Below are 26,428 nucleotides of genomic sequence, written 5' to 3'. Positions count from 1 at the left end.
GTATGAAAAAGCTCTACATAAGAGGTTAAATACCTCACATAATATCTCATGCATATTCTACAAACACTAACTCCGATCAACCACAGAGTGGAAGGTTAGCTAAATAGTCTTTCGATTGGATTTTGCACCATATAGTCTGTGCTTTTTCTTGTAATTTTAACTTTTGAAATTATTCAACCAAACAATGTGCAACTATGCATCCTCACTTACGTGTTTGAGAAGCTCCACTGATTCATCAATAGATTTTAACCAATATTAAACTCAAACCATTTCTTTTGTTTCTGTTTTCTTTCCAGTGGTTAACACGCCAATGTCATATGGCCAAAACATCGCACTTCCGTATAGTCAGCCACAGCCCGATCATGGCTTTACCAACAATATGCAAACGGAGCAAAATAAACTGAAGAACACGATTAAGGTCGATCGAGACGAGATGATCAATCAGCAAATCCTGCAAAATGTCAACCAATCCTGGCAAACTCTGGCCAATCCTTCCAATACGGTAGATTATTCATCTCATTTGCTGTCTGCCACACTGCCAATTTCGATACAGCACTTTCTCAAATATTCTGAAACAATAAAGAAAGAATCGAATGGCGTAGGATCTGGATTGGCTTCCCCCGGACCGCTAAGTGGACTGATCGGAGTCGAAACCAATGCTTTCAATGTGCAAAAAGATTTGCTTAATTTGAAGAATGGTTCGAATTTAAACTTGGCTTTAGGTAATGTAGCAGTGAGCGCAGCAGCTGCTAGCTTAGGGCTTAACCATCAGCACTTTACGCATCATTCGAATAATCATCAGGACAATAGCCAAAACTATGGAAATCTTAACCAACTACCAATCGTTCCCAACAATACGGTCAACGGTCAACCTCAAATCGGTAACCAAACGAATGGCATGAACGGAACTGTAAACGGAAATGCCGCCCCAACTGCGACGGCGAACTCCAATAACACCAACAATACCAACGGAAATGCTGCCAGCACGGGAACTACGACCACAACAACCGGAAAAGGGAAATCCAAACGCCAAAAGAAGGAAAAGAAACGCAAACCACCGAAGGAGAAGAAGCCTCGCCCTAAGCCCGGACAGATTCGAGAGACGAAGGCCTTGGATGGATCGCCACTGTTCTGCTGTCCCGAGTGCCAGATGGCGTATCCGGAGCGTGGCCTGATCGAGCAGCACGTCATATCGCACGCAGTGGAACGTCGTTTCGTGTGTGACATTTGCCATGCGGCTTTGAAGCGGAAAGACCATCTGACTCGTCACAAGCTGTCTCATATTCCGGACCGGCCGCATATATGCAGCGTAAGTACCTAATAGTGCGCCATACAACTCAGTGGAGCTCTGAGCATTTAGTTATCCTCAGAAGTCTGGGTAAAAATTTGAACACTAAATTGGCAGTGAATTCACTAGCTTTTTAAAAAAATAACATACACTGAATTTAATATTTCACGTCTGTGGCCGTATTTCTCCATATTGGGTTCTCCCTCAAGCTCTCCAAATCATTGTGCACTTGGTCGGCGTTAAGTCAGAGTGAACCAAGTTTCTTCAAATTTTGAGAAAAATGCGCTTAAAGTCTACACTCAAAAAAATCCAAAAGTCATTGCTACGTGAAAATTCACGTAGATCATTCCAAATTCATTTTACCTCTTTTTCACCTGACTAAGATAAAGATCACTAAACCATTCATAACCACCAAATAGTGACTAGGTAATGTTTACTGAGGTTACCTATCGCACTTACGTGGAATTCACGTAGGTGCCTGAGTTCATTTTGACATCTGCATAGTGTACGTACATTCAGTGTTGAGCTCAAATCCTAAGATGGCGCCCGCTTGATTTTTGAAGAACTTCAGAAGCTGCTGCTGCTTTAAACACTGTGTAAGATTGATTTCAAGGTAAATATGCTTTGTATACCGACGAATCCCTGCATTACTTCATATTTATACGTGATTTATAACCTCTATCAATTATAGCACGCGAAGGATACAACAAGGCAGACCAAACTCGCAAAGTTGGAGAAACAGGATTCAAAATGCTCAGAATGAAAATAAAAGTATCATAATTTTTTGAGTTTGTTTAAATTTTCCAATTGGGAATTAGTTTTCTTCCAAAGTCTATTAGAAATAAGATTGGTCTTTATTACAGTTAAATTTAATGCAAAACCATCTAGGTCCTATTGAAACGCTTCGTAAAGGCTACCGGAAAATCCACGTACCGTAAAATCGGGTGTAATTGATCAGAAGGGTGAAATTGATCATCGTATCACACGATTTTATATTTTCGTAATGCAGCACAAATATCAATGTAAGCGGCAGTAAGTGAACGTTGTTTGTCGTAACTATTGTCGAATTGTGTGTTGCGAAGTTTTTTGCGTTAAAGAATGTTTATTACTATGAATATAAAGTAAAATTTCAAAATCATGCACGATGAAGTATTGACAAACACCTATGATCTTCTATTTCTAAGCAAGGATTTAAACATGGTATAAACCTGAAAGTTTGTAAGGATGCTAGAGATATATCCCCAAACCAGATTTCATCACCAAAACTCGTACCAATTAGCTCATATGGTTGAAATAATTAAATTTCTGTTAGATATCATTGAATTCCTTAGGGAATTGCATACATTTAGGCGTTTTCCGCGTAATTCTTGAAATTTAACTATCCGTTATTTTAATAAATATTGCATTGTTAAGAATTTGACAAGCATATTCGGATTCAGGGAGCTTAAATTTATCATGTAGAGTTGTTTTGATAACCAGCAATAATGGCATTGACAAGTGATCAATTTCACCCCGAAATGAGATCCCCTGATTTTTTATTTTAGATATATTTGTTAACACTAAAATTACATTTGTTAGAAAATTTCGGTACATGAGTCGACGAGGCTCACCTTCGTACTTGTTTTCCCGCATTTAGTTGTTTTACTTTGTTAACAATATAGAAAACAGTCTAGAAAAAACGTGAAAAATGATCAATTTCACCCGAAATTACGGTACCTATGATTTACGTAAGAGCTACGTGAAAAGTGCGAAGGAAAAAAATCACGTATGTTTTCACGTAACAATGACGTTTGGATTATTTTGAGTGTAACACTTAACATTTTTTTTATTCGGGAAAACTTTAGATCAATATTTCCCCACATCTTGGTGTTACATTAAAACAATATAATGGGAAATGATAAGCATAAAAATAAATAATCCAGACCTTTAAAATGTAGAACTAACTAACTAAGTGCACTAGATCTACTCTGACTAAATTAACGAACACCGTTCAGTGACTTGGTTCATACTAACTGAACAATTTCTTGGAAAATAACAATCATTTAAGGCTAAGTAGCCCGTCATTAGTTTTAAGAACAATGATAACTTTTCAGCTTTCATTTAAAAGTGAAAAAAATCAGTCTTGATAGTTTATATTGACTTGAAAAAGTATCACTGTTCGCGCTAACATGCATAAAGTATGCTGATACTTTTTCAGCTGTGTCAGTGCAAAACCAACTGATTTTCTTTGATTCGAAATCGTGAGATGAATTAGCAACAATCATCAACGACGCGTACAAATTTCAATGACGGCCTACTTCGCCTTAATAGTTTCATGTTCAAACTGTGTTCATATCTTCAAAAATCTTTAAAATAAACAGATTACCAACATCCTTCGACGATACTGATATAAATTCTTCAAGAATCCATGCTTTGAATTCTGAAATCAGTGACACTACGATAGCTTGAAAGCATTAGACTTGTTGGGTCAGGGCATTGAAGACCAGAAATATTCAAATTTGTTTTCAATCAAAGTGGACCAACTGAAAATGTTGAGTACCGACCAAAATATGCTGGTCAAATAGACCGGCTCTAGGATACTCCATACAAACACCATATAACTACCAAAAGCTTCTATTGGACTCTGGGACAGGCGACCACTTGGTCTGTCCACCTGACTCGTAGCGCTCAACGCCTTCGGGGTCATGCACAAATTATGTCACGCTCCAAGGGGGGGAGGGGGTCAAGCCAAGCGTGACAAGCCTTACAAAATTTTCAGAGGACTCATATAAAAAGTGTGACAAAGGGGGGGGGGGTCGAGAAAGTTTAAATTTAGCGTGACATAATTTGTGTACCATCCTTTCTTGAATTAATTTTGCAGCGGTCATAACCTCTATAGAGTAACTCTCCGACATTCACGCAACATGCCTTCTACACTCTTAAAAGTCACGCAAATTACTGAGGACGTAGTTCACGTTATGACTGATTGACACATGATGTAAGTGTTGGAACGACACAAAAACATGTTCTTGAAAATGTATTGAACAAAAATGAAATTTTACATGTTTAAATACGCAAAAACGATCGACATTTCCAGAATCAGAAAATGAAGTATTTCAAATTCGACACAAATTTACGTCAATCGGCTCGCTTTTTTTATGTGCATCCCAAAAGATGTAAATCACATGTGTTTTGAGAGTCTGTACAGCCAATACGGCAAATGTCGATCGTTTTTGTGTCCTTTAACATGAAAAATTACATTTTTTGTTCAATACTTCTTTGTGCTGTTCCATCTTTTACATCATGTGTCATTTAGTCATAAAGAAAATTACGTCCAAAGTAATTTTCATTATTTTAAGAGTGATAGCTTTTGTCCCTTTCTGAATACTGGGTCGAGTTGGGCGAGCTCGGAGCACCCTAATTACTAGAAGGTTCTCTTCGTATCATGCTCGTAGAGAATTACCAGTCTTATAACCGTTCTGTACATGGTACGATACAAAAGCCAGTGCTACCAGAATCCTTTTTAAACAAATCTTGCAAACAAATTCAAATATCAAGGCTCATAATTTGATTGTTTCATTCGTTCAATGCAAAAAAGGATACAAGCCTTTTTTAAATTTAGGTTCAAATTTGAAACGAAATGTTAAGGGAAAAATTATCAAATTTCCACTATACTGCTCTCAATTAAGTATTTTTATTAATTTTAGCATTGTAGGAACACATGAGATAAACTTAACATCGATCATAGATAGATTTGAAATAACAAGTTTTCATGGAAAATTTCTAAGCCTTGGTAGTAACTCTAATTTATGAACTAGCAACAACGTGCCCTGTTGCAATCCAATTTAGCGATGTGAAAGTAGGCCTTTGCCAAAACGACCAATGAGATCTCTTTGACAGGCTCATTGGTTTCGTTTTTATATTTCAAGCTGACACGTCTTGTCTTAAGGCAGGTTTTCTACTGACAAGAAAAGGAGTCGCCTTTCTCGATGCGTGGAAAATTTCTCCCCAGGAATGGTCCAGAAAATCATATTTTTCTGATCGCAGTACGCAGTTGTGAAGAAATGTCATTTCAAAGGGGGCTCTCTGAAGGAAATTTGTTGTCCCATTTAGTCAAGAAAATTCTATACTTTTCTTGAGTGAAACAGCATACTTAGCTTTAGGGCAAACCTTGCATTCCGCTTTGTTTTGTTTGTTTGTTATTATGGTTTTATGCTAAGGCATACGGCCAAGATTGTGATTATCCGGTGTTTTGGAATGGGAGCCTTGATGTGAAAATATTGAAAGCAGCAACGCTTGAGATGCTCTTACCGATAAGGCTGTGCTGTCAACTGTGACGTACATTAGGCAACAAGTGAACTGCCGTTATACGCATAATTGTCCCATGTTCCAAAATAAGCAATCGAGAAAAACGCATTTAAAGATTTTAACACATTTAGGCCTCGTATTGACCAGGTGTGTGGTAAATTAAATTAAAATCTTCACAATAGTATAAAGAATAGCGTGTTTGTTAGAGTCAAGAGTTTGTTTTATGGGAATAAAGTAGCGGAATTTGGGGCAAGTGTGCCACCTTAAGCAAATTGTTCTCTAACTTTGCCTAAAGCTTATAAAATCCACCAATTTAGCCTCATGATGTTAGTTTCACATCTTTTTATAACCACTGTGCCATTCAAAAAGAAAATAACTTCAAAAAGTATCAGGACAGTATTGGTTTTGGAGCTTCTCAAATATCATCCAAAATAACCTATTTTTCGACACTATGGGGCAAGTGTGCCACCCATATGGGGCAAGACGGCCACCTAATCAACATCGCATGTAATTCTACTTGTAATAAAATTTTATTTATTTCCTATCAATACTACTTACAAAGCAGACGCTAATCGATAACTTAAAAAATAATTTTAAGTTTACCGTAATAAGGGGATGCTTTATAACAAGGTTCAAAACATGCGTAATTCCCTATTACTCAATTCGTATAACTAAAATGGTTATTTTTGTCTCCATTCAATCCAATATATGTATTACCCTTATATTATGGCGAATATGTATAGAAGTAAACTAGCTCACCACTAAATAACGGTAAAATATTGATGTAAATATGTAAAATGGTACTCAATAAGCCGAAAATCATGTTATTATTGAATATTTTGAGAAAAAATCACTTTGGGGGACAAACATGTAAGTTATTCCCCTACTATACTTCAGTAACTACTACTGGTGTCTCATTTTGGTTTATTATTATGATTTTGTTGATGATGTTCACATTTTTATAAATTTCACTCCAACAATTTTTATTTACCAAATAGGTGGCACACTTGCCCCAATAAGTATACATTTCAACCAAACTCGATTTCGTATGTAAAACAAAATACTTTTTTCGTTCAAATGCCACAATAACTTACATATTTGAATAGTTTCACGATGTACAGTACGTTAGAAAAATCTGGTAATAATTTACCTTTCATTATGCTATTTAGAAACAATGAAATCTTATAAAAATCCACCCAAATTTGGATTTCTTTTTACAACTCGATGTAAATACGTAAAAAATAGAGCAATTTTCATCATATTTTGATCATTGTATTGTGAACTCTAAGGGAACATATTGTTAAGCTCAAAAAGAAAATATATATTGTAGTTTTTATAAAAAGCAGGGGTGGCACACTTGCCCCTATGGCACACTTGCCCCAAAGTCCGCTAAATTTAGCTACAAAATTCAAAGTGGGACTGTTATGCCTAGAAATACGAGGTTTTTGATGAATTTCTACGCATAACAGTCCCACTGATAGTAGTGACCAATTATGTGCTAAGCATACTGCTGTAGGTGACCGTTCTTACGTTTAGATTGTACCGAATGTGGAGGACGTATATCTTCAAAACTATGTTAAGGCAACTAATGAAGGCTCAAGTGACATGTGCCAAACGGAGCCACGTGTGGGGAAGTGAAAAAATATGATTTTATAGTTTGGGATGGAAAGAAAAGTTTTCTGTATGTGTGATAATGAGAAAATGTATGAGTTAGTGAAAGAAAGAGCGGATGACTAAGTTAGAGAATTTATAAGATGTAATAAATTTCTAAATCGACTCTTAAAGCTGCATGCTTGACAGAAACTCATCTGCGAATACAAGGTTATTCTGCGGAGTACATATGGTCGGCGTTAAGTCAGAGTGGACCAAGTGACAATTTCCATATTTTGAGAAAAATGGGCTTAAAGCTTAACGCTCTATAATTGTTTGACCCGTTTGAATTTTGGTTCAATATTTCTACACATCTCTGTGTTACTTTCAAACAATATAATGTGAAGTGATAATCATGAAAAATCATTATCCAAACCTCTGATAAAACGATTTTTTGTTGGACTATGTGTACTTGGTCCACTCTGACTGAACTAAAGACCACCGTTCAGTGAGTTGGTTCACTCTGACTGAACAATTTCTAGGAAAATAAAAATCATTTAATGCTTCCGTGGTCAAACTGGGTGCATATCTCTAAGATAAACAGATTATCAAGACCCTTTGACACCGGTATCGTAAATTCTTTGATAATCCATATCGTCAATACCAAAATCAGTGGCACTACGATAGCTTAAAAATTAAGGTTTTGCAGGGTCAGCGCATTGAAGAACAGAAATATTCAAATATGCGTTCAGTCAGAGTGGACCAAGTGAAAAACTTGAGTACCGTCGAATACATACATGTCCATGACGGGTTCTATGACATTCCATACAAAAAATGCAATAATCAATCAATTTATTGCTTTTCAACACTTGGTCCGCTCTGACTGCACAGAAATTGTAGCAATTTCTGATCACCCATCCAAATACGGAATGCGGTCAAAAATCAAAACCAAATGCATCGAATTAAGTAATATTTATAAATTTCTATTAATGGATGAATAGAAGAATCATTCGATGTCGAAAAATCTGACAAATGTCTTGCAATGTTTTTTATTTCCTCGCATACCTCAGCGCGTTGATAATTTCGCTTTATGGTCATAAGCACTTGGTCCACTCTGACTGCATACTTTTATCGATGTTTATTGATCATCCAAAGTAAATTTATAACATATCTCTCGAAGTTTACAACATTCATCAAATCTGATCAAAGTGAAACGGAAGTAATGTGATTTCGCATCTAATGAGAGAATAATCCAATATTCTCAAGTTTTTGACTTGGTCCCCTCTGACTTAACGCCGACCATATTTAACTCAAAATTCACGACACAAAACTTCACAAATTTTGACATTTCTTTGAACTTCGTTTGAAATATCATGATATTTGAAGTTTCAGAACCACCAACATATTTAAAAGGCACAGACACGTTAATATGCTTCCAGTGGACGGTTATGTCCTTTGAAGGAAGCACCACACTAGACAACAGGCTAACATACAACGCCTAGTGGCACAGTCGAAATACGTTTCTAACGAAAAGTTTTCCGGACTGAAGCGGGAATCGAACCCATACTCCTTGACTCGATGCGGAAAATGCTTGGTAACACTAACTACATGGCCACGAAGCTCACACTTGCACCGAAGAGCCAACAATGCGGAAAAACCCAGTATGTGGCCAGGTCATCCTATTCTTCTTTTGATTTGACTTTGACTTCTTGACTTCATCAAGTTTGATATGTCTCAAGATAGGTCTCAAGACCGCCAATATAATGGCCACTTCCACTGGGGAACAGGGTATCCAAAACAACCAGGCATGTTATCAAATCATCGAGGAACCTTTGAATTACTCTTCTTCAGCCTTGATTTGTGAATTTATGAAGTTTGATGTTGCAAGCCAGGTTTCAGATTCCCCAATATAATGGTTACTTCCACCAGTGAACCGGTATTCGGAACAACCCAGCATATGACCAAGTCATACAAAAACGATCGAACTGTTTTTATTTAGACTTGGTTTACTAAATCATGAAGTTGATTTGTCGCAAGCCATGGACTCGAAATTAAAGTGGTTACTGTATCTTCATGTGGGAATCTCAGAACTCCTCGTGTTGAATCCAAAATTACGGCGAATTTCTAATCGATGACGGTTCAAAATAATTGAACAATTTTGTGATTGACCCTGAAAATTCAACTGAAATTCATTGAAAAACGGATGGGAAATAATATTTTGATATTGAAAATTTCAATAAAATTTGACGTCAGACTCTCATGAATGATGAATGCATCCCGATAATACAAACACATAAAACAGGTTGTGTTACACATGGGATGTAAAGCCAACGTAAGAAGATGTTCAAAACGATTTTCCCAAACACCAGCTAATTCAAAACTGACAACAGAATATTTTGTTCGAGATCAGCGCAGCGAATTGTAAAGTGTGACAGTTATGCGTAGAAATATAGTAGTGGGACAGTTATGCGTGGAAATTCAACAATGGGACAAATTGACTTGGCTTGCTTTTCATTGAGTTTCCGAACAAAGTTAATTTTTGGTAAGTGTTTTCTAAAACTATACGTAAAAACAAACTGTGTGATGACAAAAAGTCAAAATGGACTAAAAGTAACATGGGACAATTATGCGTATAACGGCAGTGAAAGCATCACATACTGTGATGGTGAAATTTTTCTTTGAACGCGTCCAGCCATTCATCCCCATGAATGAGAACAACTTTACTGAATTCATTCTCGTTTTATTTCAATATTCATTATTGAAAGACATTCCAATAGAACATCCATGTGTGTTGCAACGTTCAAAACTTTTGAGTCTCAAATTAATGAATGTGTTTTTTGTGTGGCAAGGGATGGTACACAAATTATGTCACGCTAAATTTCAACCTTTTTTTATCAATATCTCAAAATTTTGAGGGTGTTGGGCATTTCTAAAATGTGTTCTCCAAAAGCGCTGGTACAGTCCAAAACCTGTGATAAAGTCGTTAAAACCTGTGATAATTTTTTTTAATTTTTCTCGTTTGAGGGGGTTAGAGGCTGAGGGGTCTAATTGACAAAAACCTAGTTTTGTGAAAATCGGTTTTGAAGTTTTTTTTCAGCAATTTTCATCATTGATAATTTTTATCATATTCGCGCTGTTATTCACCGTTACTGGAATGCTTTGCCATTTTTGAATGCAATATTTTTCAGCGAGTTTGAACAGTTCTTTACAAAGTTTTTCGCCGGGGTTCCGTTCATGGAGCTCAACAACGTCTAAAAAGTATAAGCGACTGAATCCATCGGAACACTTCGCTTCTTTTTTTCTGGTGGTTGTTCGTCTGGAACAGGATCACCAAGCTTCATACGATTATTATACCGCGGATAAAAGGTCTTGACAAGACGTACACAATTCGATATGTTCCACGTTTTCTGAACTTGCGTTACTTTATTATGAAGTCAGGTTAACTTCACTTGTGATACGACGGTGCACACTTCCATTTGATTATGCGAATATTCTTGCTCGTTGTTAATATAGCTTCGAAGTCTCGTGAACATTTATTGAAATCTACCTGATCCGCATAGTTCGCTTCCAGAAGGTGAGTAACATAATCATTGCTGAATCAGGCTCACAAAGCTTGGTCGCACCTTCAATGACTCATCTGGAATATCACTTGATATGCCTCATTTAGATTGGCGATCGCTTGGAAGTTCTCACACTCCAATTTGTCGGTTTCCATTTACAGATGGAGCGTATTACCTCTTCCTTCTTCTCATCCCGTAGTTGTTCTGTTTCTCAGATGAAGCCGACAAGCCTATGCAGATGAATGACCAGCTTCTCCGAGTCAATCTTGATGAGTTCAGCTCCGGAACCATTGTTAACGTCTGTTCTATTGTTCTTTAGCTGTTGAATGACTCCATGAAATTCTTTCTTAGTGGGGGCTGGTTGATTCAAATCGTCCGCTGAATTGACTCTCTATCTTAACCTTTATTACCTATGCTCTTAGCACCATTCAGGTGTTCATCGTTAAACCACTACTATCTTTGTATCTCTTCACGTTCATTCGTCAAGATGTGTTCATCTTTTTTCACTGGATATGTTGAGCATTTGATAGAACTTTCGCGTTTCTTGAGGCCATTTCAGCTGCTCCATTCTATCGCACTGTGGTTCCTCCAGGCGGAGTTTTTTTTATCTTTCGAAAGAGATGTTCTCGTATCCCTTTTTAATGTTCCACGTCCGCGTATTTATTATTCTTCTTCAGAATCGTTTAATGTTTTCTAAGCAGCGTCGGCGATGTTTATTTTTATTGTACTCCTCTAATCTTCAAGAGAAGCCTAATCAAGATCACCCGTTTTCTGTAATACAGCCTCAAGTTTCTACGCACATCCAGTGGCGACTTCCATTCGTTTCATGTGCACTATAGTCGAGATGGCCGTTGATACCAACCAGGGTATGGATAATTTTGGTCGCAGTTTTACAAGATAGTGGTTATTATCGAGGGTTGCGCCTCGATAGGTCTTGACGTCGATGATTCCGGAGTAATGCCGCCGTCTATCAATCATTTGGTCGATTTGTGATTGCGTCTGCTGTATCCAGGTACCGTAAAATCGGGTGTAATTGATCAGAAGGGTGAAATTGATCATCGTATCACACGATTTTATTTATTCGTAATGGAGCATAAATATCAATGTAAGCTGCAGTAAATGAACGTTGCTTGTCGTAACTATTGTCGAATTGTGTGTTGTGATGTTTTTTTGCGTTAAAGAATGTTTATTTCTATGAAAATAACGTGAAATTTCAAAATCATGCACGGTGCAGTATTGACAAACACCTATGAACTTCTATTTATAAGCAAGGATTTAAACATGGTATAAACCTGAAAGTTTGTGAGGATGCTTGAGATATATCACCAAAGAAGATTTCATCACCAAAACGCGTACCAATTAGCTCATATGGTTGAAATAATTGAATTACTGTTAGATATCATTGAATTCCTTAAGAAATTGCATACATTTAGGCGTCTTCCGCGTAATGTTTGAAATTTAACTATTCGTTATTTATATAAATATTGCATTGTTAAGAATTTTACAAGCATATTCGGATTCAGGGAGCTCAAATTTATCATATAGAGTTGTTTTGGAAACTAACAATAATGGCATTGACAAGTGATCAATTTCACCCCGAAATGAGATCCTCTGATTTTTTTTTATTTTAGAGGTATTTGTTAACACTAAAATGACATTTGTTAGAAAATTTCGTTACATAAGTCGATGAGACTCACCTTCGTACTTGTTTTCCTGCATTTAGTTGTTTGGCATTGTTAACATTATAGAAAACAGACTAGAAAAACCGTGAAAAATTATCAATTTCACCCGAAATTACGGTACATCGATAAAGAAGTATATGTTGAAAGTACACTGAAATGAATTTTATTGTAGAAACTACTGAATCCATGGTAGAATTAAGAACAGCACCAACGATTTTCAACCGACTACATTAATCTGTTAACTCTACCAAAACATAGTCAACATCACTACATAAAAAATTTTCTTCTGTTAATTTTACCAGAGTTGTAATATTTATGACTAGAAACATTCTGTGTTGTACGGTGGGTGTCACGGATTGAAATACAATGCGTTGTAGTGGATGCTACTATGGACATAGTCAAATTTACTGCACTGCTCAGTGATTTACACCAGATTATAGTAAAATTAACAGATTTTTGTAGTCGGTTGAAAATCGTTGGTGCAGTTCTTAATTCTACCATGGATTCGGTAGATTATACAAGAAAATTTGTTTGCGTGTAGGTGCTATGAATGGCGGCGAAATCAACAAATCGTAGACAGTTCACGATCGTCAGCCGGCTAGCGCTAAACCAATCTGAACGTTTAGTTATTATGATCTTATTATGATTTACAAGCTGCGGGTAGTTTGCAAATTTTCAAGTTGAAAACATGGAATGTTTGATCTCATGAAATATGCATCATTTACTTACTTCTATGGATTACCTTCCAATTGACTGTTTTGGGTTTAAAAGTCTATGGATGAATGAAAAGCGCTATGATTTTGCCATCGAACACTGTCATTGATTTTGACAGTTTTTCTTTATAATTTCTTGCGTGTTGACGAGAGTTGTGTTTGATCCTTCGACCTTGACGCTTGCTCCTGCGGGGACGGGCGATGAGGGCAGGATCAAACATGTCACGCGTTGTTCGCGTAGTGAAATGAAAAAGCGCCGCGGATCGTTAGTAGCGTTTGATCTATTGATCGCGTCGCTTGCTCTTGTGTGGGCGAGTGACGAACACTTGTTCGGCGTACAATGCGATTATCGAATTACATCGCGAATCCCATTAGGCGTGATTATATCATGGATCGCATCACCAACCATTGGTGACTCCTAGATCTTTATCTTGTCCCACTAACCCAATATCCTATCCATGACAACTGTGGAGATGCAGAGGTATACTCGGTCTCTAGTAACAACGGTTGTCTAACTAACATTCCGTCCCTTCCCCGATGACCATAAGGACGTGGCCGGCGCCGTTATTGACTGAAAATTGAGCTCTCGATTTGTGCACATTGAAGAAAGGTCCCAATTCCAAGCCCCATTCATTAATTCCCTGTGCAACTTCGATTGTTCTGGTCAATCACGAAGTAGCAACTACGAATTGTACGTTCATCTATGTTCATGCTCATGCTCATAATTTCTTGCGTGTGGACGATTTTATCTAGAATCGAATGAACCAAAGATATTGACTAAAGATATTTTGTTATTCGATCCGTATCTTTCTCAGATGAATTTGATCATGAGATGAAATGCAATGCCTGGTGAAAAGCCTCTTTATCAAGCTCAGTGCTTCCCGGGGGGTGAGGGCTATGCACGTTGCTTAGGCTAAAGTTGAAGAAGCGACCTTTGATCCGCTATCCTAGATGATGATTAGCTGAATGTTTCCACTATTGCCGATACGATGCTGAATCCGTGCAAATCGCCCGATGAAGTTACAGTTCCACAGTTTTCCTGAATTATCGGAAGACCATAACAGTTTAGCTTAGAGGACAATGATCAGCCGCCCCTGACATGAGGAACATACTTTGTTGTGACCCGCTTCTAAAATACAGACGCTCCAGGTTTGAAGAGACACACCATCCCTTTCCTGTCAGCATACGATCGAAGTTAACACCGCGGAAGTTTACCTGATTTCCTTTAATTTTGATCGTACCTGGTTGATCAGCTGGTATCTTAAGACAGTAGACCTGAAAGTTGTTTAGCAGGAGACGTTGAGTGGTTCCTCAACGGGGACTATTTTATTCCTTCAGGTATTCGAAGTACCAATGACATGCCATGCTCAGCTTTAACTGACCCAGCCAGCCCAACTATCTGGATATTTGAGATGTTGATTTATAAGATTCGAATGGCCTTATATGTGTGTCCAAAGGCCCAAAGTACTACGAGGAAGCAGTTTTTTGTATTGCTGAAACAAAGAACAGTCCCTACACGAAATTTCATAGGAAATTGAAGAATTTACAGTAGGGGAAGTGGTGGTAAAATGAACAGGGGTGGTAAAATGAACACCGTGCCTTTTACCGAGAAAAAACTAATTTCGATGGATTTTTATCACGTACGGACGATTTAGAGCATAAATCTGTGTGTTCGAGTTGATACGTAGGTCAATTGAAGTGAAAATATCAACGAAAACTAAGATTTTAGAAAACAACGTTCGAAAATTAGAACCGACGTAACTTTTAGCTCGGAAGACTTGAGGTTTTTCAGTGAGCTGAACATCGTTATGATATGATGTCAAATCTAATACCTTTAGAACTCTTTTTGAATGGATTACAATCATTAATGGATGTATTTTCGGTGCGGCAATGAAAATTTTCATAAATATTTGTTTTTCCCACGTTTTTTTGCGTGGTGTTCATTTTACCACCAACCGTTGTTCATTTTACCCACATAGTGCAGGTAAAATGAACATTTGCATCGCTTTTTGAAAGCGATGAAAATATGTGAAAATTTAGCTATTCAAGTCTGAATCCATGTTTCTGCTATAGATGACATCCCTATTTTTGATGTTGTGCGATAGTACTATACAAATTCCTCGTTTTTCTATCAGAAACAAGATGATTTCCTTAAGGTGTTCATTTTACCACCCCTTCCCCTACACACTTAAAAAAAATCGCAGTATCCTGTGAAATAAATCACCGAATTTGAACTGTAAACAATAAAAATACAGATTTTCCTGTGAAATCTACTACTTTACCGACAAAATCCGTGAAATCAACTATTTTACCGGAATAAATCCGTGAAACAAACAATTTTACTGTAACCCTGTGAAATACTAACGAACAGTTCGGTAAAAGCATTAATTTCACCGAACTTCTGTGAAATCGTGTGACAGCCGCTCTGGCAGGCATGAGCCAGTTTTTGCACACCACTAACAAACAGTGAAAGCTAGCTTAGTGGTAGTAAGCCTGCTTCCTGATCGATAGATCGGGAGTTTGATTCCCGGTCGACCCATTTTCTCGTTTTTCTTTATGATTTTGTTCGAAGATTTTACAGATTGTTCGGTGATTTTTTCACCATACCTTCAGCTGTTGAGATTACGGTGAAATTTCACCGTAATCCGTATTTTTTTATAAGTGTGTACTATGCGATATGCCAAGGTTTAATATATGACTATAAATCGTTAAATTATCTTACACATTTTCTTTTTAAACAGATTTGCTTGAAGTCATTCAAACGCAAGGAACAGTTGACGTTACACATAGTGATCCACACGGGTGAGAAAAAACACGTGTGCAACGAATGTGGCAAAGGTATGGCACAAAAGATTTATTTTAAGCCACAAATTCATCATTATCAATATTGTCTAAATATTCCAGGCTTCTACCGGAAGGATCACCTCCGCAAGCACACCCGTTCGCACATCGCCCGCCGCGTAAAGTCGGAAATGTCTGCGCAGTCAGGCACTGGAAATGGCTCAAACAATTCCAACAACTCCAATAACAATAACAACAACAATAATAATGCAGCCCTAGCACCCTCGCTGATGGCCACCAATATGCAAGGGGCACCGGTAACAGCCTCCTGAGCCTCGTATAAGGACTTTTGGTAAGGTGGATGTTCTAGTTTTCTGTAGAAGACTACGTTTTACGTAGAGGCAATGCCAGGGAAGTCGGATGAAGTTAGTTGATGACTTAACTAGGTGCAATTTTTTCTGTTATCATTATACCACACTATTCAATCAACAATGTAGTTCAATAGCCCTGAAATTTTGTTTGACTCATTATACAAACTATAGCGCAGCAAACAGTTGACAGTTGTTATAGAGTTTATACCATATAAGCGAACATTGGATCGGCGCTATGATTCATGACTCCGGCTAGCATTACTCTGCGCAAAAGGACATCTTACATGCCATACCAAAAGACCATACCTATCGGTCATCTGGAGATACTCCGATGACTTCAACTTGTGTTCAACCCACAAGCCAAACAAATCTACGATCAAGATCTAACCTGAGTTATACGATTCAGTATCGAAATTTTATCTCAAACACACCGACATGGAGGAGGTTAGCCTCACCTCATCCGGAACGAGTATACGTGCAATCTGACCTGATATGAATCTATCTCCACCGGTTAACGATTAATAGCCAATATAGCTGCTGCACAAAGCTGATCTATAGATATCTCCCATCTGCTGCTATACTGCTTTTACGATAGAATCTCCCCCGAAATTCGCTTTATTCTAACAATCTTCGGACTCGAAAATCTCCGCCTCTAAATGATAGCAATAATTTTTCGGAAACCAAAAAGCATTCGAGCGATCGTTTAACAGGTCATGCCTCCGAATCTGACTGATCGACAGGCCACTGACCGGTACACAACAGACTAATGAAGATATACGAAATCAATAAGCTAAAAGACGGATAATATTTTTCTTATCGAGTGTTGCTAAACAAGTTGCAAATATACGACGATATACAATTGGAGAAAGTGTAATATTTTATTTATTGAGAGCGAACAGTAGTGAACGATATCCTTAAGAATATATATTTTGTACTGAGTATTGGACAGAATCCAGTAAAAAAGATGTTTAAGATAACTAAAACTTATATATTAAAACATAAAGTATTACGATGATTAAATATATGCATCAAGTTTTAACAACTGTAACTCAAAAACTATAAAAAAACCCAATCGGAACAGAGTTTTGGTATTGATTTGGAACAGATCGGAATTGCAAAACTACTATTAACAGGATCTCGACAGTCAGCTGAATAGACTTTCTTGCGTAAAAGAAGAAAAAAAGAACTATGTCTACCTATAGAAAATAAAACAAAAGAATCTCCTAAAATTACTTCAAACTAGTCAGAGAAAAGCAAACCACATTATCGCATGCAACAATATAAAAAATATAAGAATTCAAAGTACAAAACTAAAAAGAGAAAGAGAAAATAAATACTGTTGAAACAATAGTGAAGAAAACATACTACGATACAAATCGAAAACAAACATAAACAAAACAAAAGTTACTCCAAAACAATGTTGCAGCAACAAACTTACCAAAGCGATGTTCAAATAATTAACTACAACAAAAGTATGAACAAAATCAACAAATTCACTATGGAAAACATTGACACAAAGAGAGACAACAAACATTATCATATTTCATATAACCGAGAGAGAGAGAAAATGAATTCGATATTTCTAAACCCAGAGAAAGATCTAACCGAAAAAATATGCTATTTTATTATTTTAGAAACGCAGACAAAACAGATGCATGAAATACCTACACATATATACCGGTTAACTTAAAACTACACTAAAGAAGCGAATCAAATCAGCAAAAAAAGAACCGAAATGGGAAAAAATACCCAACCAAACACTAGACTTTTCGGTCAAGTAGTAAACAGATGCAGATTCAAAAAACCATATGTTATACCGTTGTGCAATAGCAATAGGAATCGATTTTAAACAGAAGAAAACAAGTGAAATCTTGATATATTTGTTTGGTTTGGTTCCAATAGTTTGAGCAAACCAGGATGAAGGACAAAGGGAACAGAAATTGATAAGTTATTAAACGTGCTTTTTAGATTTCGTTCGGAATGAAATCGTTGAAGGAAGCTAGAGAAGGCCATACGTGACCTATTAAGATAGATACCTTAGAGGGCCGCCGAAAATATTTTTAGAGGATTTCCCGGAAAACTTTCTGGAAGAATCGTTGAAGTTAATCTTAGCGGAATCAATTCAGAAATTTCTGAATGTTCCTTTATAGGCCAGGAACATCGATGATTAATTCACAGGTTTTTCTAAGTACACTATCTATACATTTACATCTCAATGATTCGAGATCTCAACGCTCAGGTTGGCTAGGATAAGGAGTTCAGACCGATTATTGTGAAAGTCAGAGCACACCAGCTGACGAACGAAAACGACCTTAGACTGATTGACTTTCAGCACAGTCTGCAGTATCGGTACACCTGAAGATCACCCCAACAGACTGAATCGCAAATAGACCAAGCTTTGATTGATGGAAGACACTTCTCGGACATTATGGACGTCAGAGCCCATCGCGGCGCAAATATTGATTCGGACCTTGTGGTGGTTAAAGTGTGCCAAAGAATTTCCGTTGTGAACAACATTCGGTACCGACGCCCGCCACGGTACAATCTGGCACGGCTCAAGCTACCCGAAGTCGCAACTGATTACGCGCAACGCCATGAAGGAGCGTTGCCAAACGAGGGAGCGCTCACCGTAGACAGCAAATCCATCTGTTCCGGGATGAAAAGCGCCGCCTGTATGAGTTGGAGTGCGGAGAGATGGAGCAGCTGTATCATTCTCAAGAAACGCGTAAGCTCTACAAGAAACTCAATGCATCCCGCGAAGACTTTGTGCCGCGAGCCGAAATGTGCCGGGATAAGGGTGAAGGAATCTTGACAGACGAACGTGAGGTGATTGAAAGGTGGAATCAGCACTACGATGAACACCTGAATAGCGCAGAGGAGGAATACCAAGGCAGCATATGAATGACTTCATCAGTACAGCGGATGAGAGAGACGTTCCAACTCCCACAATAGCTGAAGTTAAGGATGCTATCAAACAGCTCAAGACCAACAAAGCAGCTGGGAAGGATGGTATTTAAACGAAACTTATTAAAATGGGCCCGGACAGGATGGCTACTTATCTGCACGGATTGATGGTCAGGATCTGGGATAATGAGCAGCTATCGGAGGAGTGGAAGGAGGGAATTATATACCTAATATACAAAAAGGGTGACAAGTTAGAATGTGAGAACTATTGAGCGATCACCTTTCTTAACGCAGCCTATAAAGCGCTTTCCCAGATCATCCTCCGCCGTCTATCGCCGCAAATTTGTGGGAAGTAATCAAGCCGGTCTCGTGGACGGGCGATCGAAAACAGACCAAATCTTTAAGTTGCAGGCGATCCTCCAAATTGTCGCGAATATCAAGTTTCTACGCACCACCTATTCATCGATTTCAATGCTTCCTATGATACCATCGACCGCGAAGAGCTATGGAAAATTAAGGCGAAGTAGGCCGTCATTGAAATTTGTACGCGTCGTTGATGATTGTTGCTAATTCATCTCACGATTTGGAATCAAAGAAAATTAGTTGGTTTTACACTGACACAGCTGAAAAAGTATCAGCATACTTTATGCATGTAAGCGCGTATAGTGATACTTTTTCAAGTCAATATAAACTATCTTGACTGAGTTGTATCACTTTGAAATGCAAGCTGAAAAGTCATCATTGTTGCCAAAACGAATGACGGGCTACTTAGCCTTAAGGATGAGAATGGTTTCCTGGGGTACTGACTAGACTGATCAAGGCAACGATGGATAGTGTACAGTGTTGTGTGAAGATATCGGATGCGTTACCAGACCCGTTTGAAACACGCGAAGGACTTCGCCAAGACGATGGTCTCTCCTGCCTCTTGTTCATTATTGCACTAGAAGGTGTTATAAAACGAGCGGGCTTCAACATGCAGGGCACGATCTTCAAGAAATCCAACCAGTTCATCTGTTTTGCTGACGACGTGGACATTGTCGGAAGAACGTTCCAGGTGGTTTCTGAACAGTATACCAGGCTGAAACGTGACAGACCGGTTTGGATTGAAGGTAAATACGTCGATGACGAAATATCTGCTGGCTGGAGGAACCGAGCGCGATAGAGCTCGCATTGGAAGACGTTTGATAATCGACGGAGATGAGTTTGAGGTTGTGGACGAATTGGTCTACCTCGGATCATTGGTAACGTCGGACAACAACTGCAACAGAGAAATTCGAAGACCACAGAGAAATTCGTTGCCGGGAGACGTGCTTACTACGGACTCCACAAGACCTTGCGGTCTGGTAAAATTCACCTCCGTACTAAGAGTACCATGTACAAGACGCTGATAAGACTGGTAGTCATCTACGGGCATAAGACGAGGAAATGCTTGAAGAGGACCTGCAAGATCTAGGAGTTTTTGAACGACGTGTGCTTAGGACGATTTTTGACGGAGTATGTGCGAACGGCGTATGGAGAAGAAGAATGAATCACGAGCTTACGCAACTCTACGGTGAACTCAGTATCCAGAAAGTCGTCAAAGCTGGAAGGGTACGATGGGCGGGGCACGTTGTGAGAATGCTGGACAAAAATTCCTCAAAAATGGTGTTCACCTTGAATCCAGCTGGTACAAGACGAAGAGGAGCTAGGTGGTTTGATCAAGTGGAGCAGGATCTTGAAGATGTGGGGCGATCGAGAAACTGGAGGCTAGCAGCCTTGGACTGAGTTTGTTGGTGTAACATACTGGCGCAGGTCATGTCTTGAAGGGCGTAGCGTCATCAAAAGTAAGTAGGGTTGTTATGCGAGAATACAACAGGTTTATTTTGAACCTCTCTCTAGCCAGAGCTCTGATTATATTCAATTGAGAATTATATAAGGTACCGTGGGGCAAGTGGGTAATGGATTTCGCATAGTTGAGATTCTTCAAATTCTAGAGACTTTGAATTAAAACAAATGAGGTCATGTATATTTTTTAGCTTGAATCCCACCAAATATAAGCAGTATGCTGAAATTTATTTTTATGAAGAATTTAAGAAAAAAGCCCAGAAACAAAATTTGAAAAACGTCTCCTTACTTTTCACTTACCCTAAAAGTGGGGCAAGTGAAAAGTTTATCGTTTTGAACAATAAATTCAAAAACTGACAGTTATTTTCACGATTTCTATTACCTTTAACATTTGTTAAGGCGTCCCAATGAACAATAACATAAGTAACATGTAAGCAAAGAAAATTTTATTCTTGTTACTCGAATTTTCTTCTGTTTAGTTATGATTGTTGAAATGATTCGACAACATTATAACTGCAACATTTCCAATGTTAGTTCTTACATCATGGGACAGCAATTGCATTTCTGCTTTGTAGAATTTACATCGCTCGTTATTTGTCAAGAAAATTGGATATGACGTCGGATAACTCTTCGGGAGAAATCAAACGGAATACTTCAATAAAGTATTTAGAATTTTTTTATGTGGATCTATATGACGCCTATATATCATTTTTTACATTTTGAACTAGCTTTACATAGACATTCCACGAGATTTACGTGCGTTCTCTTATATTGGAAGTTATCAATCAACGACTTCCTTTTAATCGGCTGTTCAAAGTAAGCATATTAATATCGTAATATTTGGCAACCCTTTTTAGAGAAGTTCCATGATAATAGCTTTTAACACTTTGAGTATAGTATTTCTTGAATTATCAGCACATTCTGTCGTGCTATGATAATTGCGAACCTTATATCCTTATAGCTACATAAGGAGAAAACACAAATTCAATCTCTAATAAGAAACTTTTCACTTGACCCACGTGATTGGAAAATTGACGGTGTTTCAATTCAGTTGTTTTTAGTTCTATGTCGAATTAATTCTGAAACTTTTTTATTGCAGTTTAAAACTGTCAGAGGGGACAACTTAGAAGTGGTACAGAAAATTATTTTCCGCAACTTTTTTCCGCTGAAAATATTAAAATAAGATTGTTACGGAGTTATATTTAACAGGTTAACAATCTTTCGTTCTATTATGCAATAATGGTTGAAAAATCTCAGGAATCTCTTACCTATCGTAATGTTCTGAATGGCCTCGAAGGTTTACAAATGAGTTTAAAACGTTAATTCACATATTTAGTAAATTATGCAAATTATTTTCACTTACCCCATTTACCCACTTACCCCGCGGTACCTTACACTAATAACTTACCTCATTGCCAAACGGAGAAAATGTTTTTAAGTCCATTGTACTGGAGACTGAAGAAATATCTGAAGCAACTTCTAGTAAAAAAAAATAAATGGAAAAAAAAACTGAAAAATAATCTGTAGATTTGCGAGATTGCCAGAAATAATTTTTAAACGAATTTCCCGATCAATGCTAGGTGAAATTTGTGGAGAGATTTCTAAAGAATTCTAGACAAAAAGTCTTGAAGGAAATCTGAAAATGCTTCTGAAGAAAATCTGGAGCAACTCCTCAGAGAATTTCGGGTGAAAACCTGCTGCATTCTCTTGAGAAAGTCTTGAACGGTTCCCTGGAGAAATCGCTAGAATAATTACATAAAGGTATCCCGAAGGAATCACTGGAAGAGTTATTAGAAAAACTACTGATAAAATTCTCAGAAAACAACATAATGTAACCTGTTTGGGATGATTGGCAAATTTACTCGGGAAATCGATGAAAAAAGCTCTTGGCGATAGTTTTAAATTAGTGCTCGATAAGATTTTCGGAAAAATACCTGAAAGAACTCCTTATGGAATAGGGTTCTAAAGCTCTGTTCCAATTTTAGTACCAAATGATTAAATTTAGGCCAGGCCATATTTACTCAGTTTCTAAATGTTTTTCTTTGGTTAAAGTCAAAAAAAAAAAAAAAAAACAATTGTTCTTAGATTTTTTAGATTTTGTCAAATCCCTTGGTTTAAACTCAAATATTGGGTGTATTTTGTTTTCCGTGACCGTTCCGAAATTTTAGATATGAACAACCCCAAGCTGTGTTGATATATTCACCAAAATGGCTTTGATGAGTGATTTTGACAGATTGCGCCAACAATTGTTGTTGCATAGGATTCATCGAATGTAGCGCGATTGTTGCACCATGGCCAGAATCATTTCCCGAGCGCGTGCACGGAAAGAAATAACAATTGTGAATGAAAACAAATCTGTAGGGAAAAATCAACTGATGATCATTGTCGTTCTACTACTATCACAAGTTGCGTGAAAAATTATTGCAAACAATATTATTAGTAAAAATAAAAATCTTTTAGAAGTGCGCAACTATGAAAACATGATCTGCCTAAGATAATTTCGAATATCCGTTTGGAATTTTCCCGGAAATTCCTTCGGGATTCTTGAGATTTTTTTTCTAAGATTCTTTGAAAAAAAAAACTCTTTGTGATTCTTATGGAAATTAAACAAAAAGTGTTCTTTCTTTTCGTGATTTATCAGTTTCCTTGGAAATTTTCTAAAATCTTTGACGGGATTTTTTGGAAATTCCTCAAGAACACTACCGGACAGCCCTCTGTGACTTTTTAAATGCTTATGAGATTCTTTGATTACTGATTTTTTCTGAGAATTACTGAAAGTTACTTTAAATGGTTCCGGAAATTACTTTTGAAATTATTCCTTAAATCTTTCTGGAGTTCTTCTGGACATCAGAATTATTCTGTAAAATATTCATGAAATCTTTTGGATATCTGTGAATTTCCTTTAAATCTTTCAGGGATTCTTTTGAATATCACTGTAAAAAACATTCAAAATCCATGTGGAATTGTTATGGGATTGTTTCAGATATTTACGAAAATCCTTAAATAATTCCTCTAGAAATCTTTCTGATAACACTGCGGAACACGTTTTTGTCTCCAGCACCAAAATACCGCTATTCACTTAATTAAGGGTTGCTGAATCCATTGTCGTTTTTAGAAATATCATAGCACGTCTTATTTTTTATGTATTGGCTGTTGAAAATGCAAAGAATGACTATTTCAGCGAACTTGCATGCAAGTTTGGCGACCTGTAGCTAAAAATTGTGCTGACATCAGATTCAGCAACCCCAAATCTACTAGAGACACATAATTTGATCCTTGAGACACGCAAAAATGTCATTTTTGTTACGCTGTGTAATATTTTAGTAATTTCTGTGGTATTCTTCTGTAAATTGACCTGGGATTCTTCCGGAAATCCTTCTATAATCCCAAAGCAATTCCCAGAAGGATATTTTTAAGAATCTCAGTTATTATTTCCGAAGGATTTCAATGGAATTTCTGGTAAAAATTGCCTGAACAATTTACGGTTGAATCTCACGAAAACTTTCGGTAGAATTCTTGAACATTTGAATGAGATCCGGATGATACCAGTCGTATTTTCGGATAAATCTCAACAGGTTTTTTTTAATTTCTGGAAGAATCTCTGAAAGATATTTTGAAGCCTTTCAGCAGGATAACAGAAAAAATCTGGGAGTATTTCAGAATAATTTCCTAAAAAATCCTCGAGAGATACTCGAAAGAATAATCAGAGTTTTCTAGAAAAATTCAACACGCTCCTGGACCAGAAATTCGGGTAATTCGGGAAGAATTTCTACTGGAATCTTAAAAAAATATCTAGTAGGAAGGATCCTTAGAAAGATTTCCGAAAGAATCCCAGAAGGTTTTCCGAAAGAATCCTAGAAATATATACGGAAGGATTCCAACAGGATTTTTGGAAGAGTCCCAGAAGCATTTCAATGATATTGACGTAAAGATATCAGTGGCATTTCTAGAAGAATCTCAGAAAGATTTTCGAAATCATCCTCGAAATAATTCTAAAAGGATTTCCAAAAGCATCTCATTCATTCTCATAAGAATCCCAGAAGTCCCAGTGAGGACGTAATACTAAGAAGAAGAAGAAACCTGTAGGAATTCCTCAAAAAAAAAAAATAGAATTCTAAAGCTTTGTTTCAATTGTAGTGCCAAACGCTTAAGTTTAGGCCATAAAAACATATATACTCAATATTTAAGTGTATTTCGTTGGATTATGGGGGCAAGATCCGTCATTGTTTTCGAAATTTTGAAAAGCAGATTTTTCGTGCACATTCAAAAAAAATTTACAAGAATAAGTGTTCACTGTATTCTATTCTCCACGGTGAACACATTTTCATGGAATAATTTTTAGTTTTGATCAAAAAAAACTGCTTTTGAAGTTTCGATGATGACGATGATTGCGATGACGGAGCGTTGAACGTTAAGTCCAAAGTTGTTTTTGTTATTTTGCTTTCCGCATCCGTTCCGAAATGTCAGATAGGAAAAACCCCAGTATAGACCAATTCATTTGCCTGCGTAGTAGTGCAATGCTGGCAAAATTTTCTTCGTTTGCTGTGGGAACACAACATTGCTTTTGTTTGCTGTGAGATATCATACATAAACAGAATGGCTGCCGAACATTCACTTCCTTGTTGGACTGACGTTGGCCGAAAGCTCAAATGACGTCAAACAAACATCGATACGTTTTCATTCTGAGGAAATCGACATGTGTAAGATTGATCGTGCGTAGGTGTTCGTGGCAGTTTACTTGTAGACTTCTATTAAGAAGCGAACCCCTAGTGGATTTTTTTTTCAGCCAAGTGAATGTCAAACATGATTCATATTGTCAATGTTCAAATTTGAACCCTTTTTTTTAAATTAAAGTTTGAATATTTAGATTTTATTGAAAATTTTAGGACCCTATTTTTGACAGAATGATTAGAGCAGGGATTAAATTCTGAGAAAATTGTAACACTCATGGGCCCATTCATAAATTTCATAACGCTGGAGGGGGTGGGTGGTTGTCCTTGCGATGTTACGGTTCGTACAAAAACAGAAAAATAATAATACAAAAAGCGTTAAATGGGGGTGGGAGGGTATCCAAAATGGCCAATTTTAGCGTTATGAAATATATGAACAAGCCCCATGACTTCCAGCACACCATGAGAGCCTGTTTATCGTATACTGCAACCCCAGACAACCAGAAATCGCATGAAAGTTTACGTTACAACTCGTTTATTCATACTAATTACATCAAACTCGCTAAACACCGTGAATAAACTCGTCAGATTGATGAGTTTCCTCGCATAAAACACTTCTTTTCTGAGTTCATTTGTACATTTTGTTTTGTCCCGTACACACGCACCAAGTAAATCGGATCAATCCGTAGCAGCTGTCAAATCATCATTTGTTATCATAAGTTAAGTCGCATAATATTGCAGGTTAGTTCGGTAGAATA

The 26,428-nt window shown here is 37.3% G+C and overlaps 1 protein-coding gene across 1 annotated transcript in view; it reads left to right on the top strand.

The window, feature by feature from the left end:
- Positions 1 to 17,512, top strand: part of LOC5574669 (probable serine/threonine-protein kinase DDB_G0282963) — a 41,223-nt gene extending 23,711 nt beyond the window's left edge. The window contains exons 2-4 of the mRNA XM_021852524.1: positions 297 to 1,309; positions 15,862 to 15,958; positions 16,025 to 17,512. Coding sequence (XP_021708216.1) covers positions 297 to 1,309; positions 15,862 to 15,958; positions 16,025 to 16,233 — 1,319 coding nt within the window. The 3' untranslated portion in view covers positions 16,234 to 17,512. The remainder of the gene's footprint in view (positions 1 to 296; positions 1,310 to 15,861; positions 15,959 to 16,024) is intronic.
- The last annotated feature ends 8,916 nt before the right edge of the window (positions 17,513 to 26,428 follow it).

This window comes from Aedes aegypti, chromosome 3 (genome assembly GCF_002204515.2).
Source record: "Aedes aegypti strain LVP_AGWG chromosome 3, AaegL5.0 Primary Assembly, whole genome shotgun sequence".
In the NCBI taxonomy this organism is placed as follows: domain Eukaryota; kingdom Metazoa; phylum Arthropoda; class Insecta; order Diptera; family Culicidae; genus Aedes; species Aedes aegypti.
This window is presented reverse-complemented; position numbering and strand designations above follow the sequence as displayed.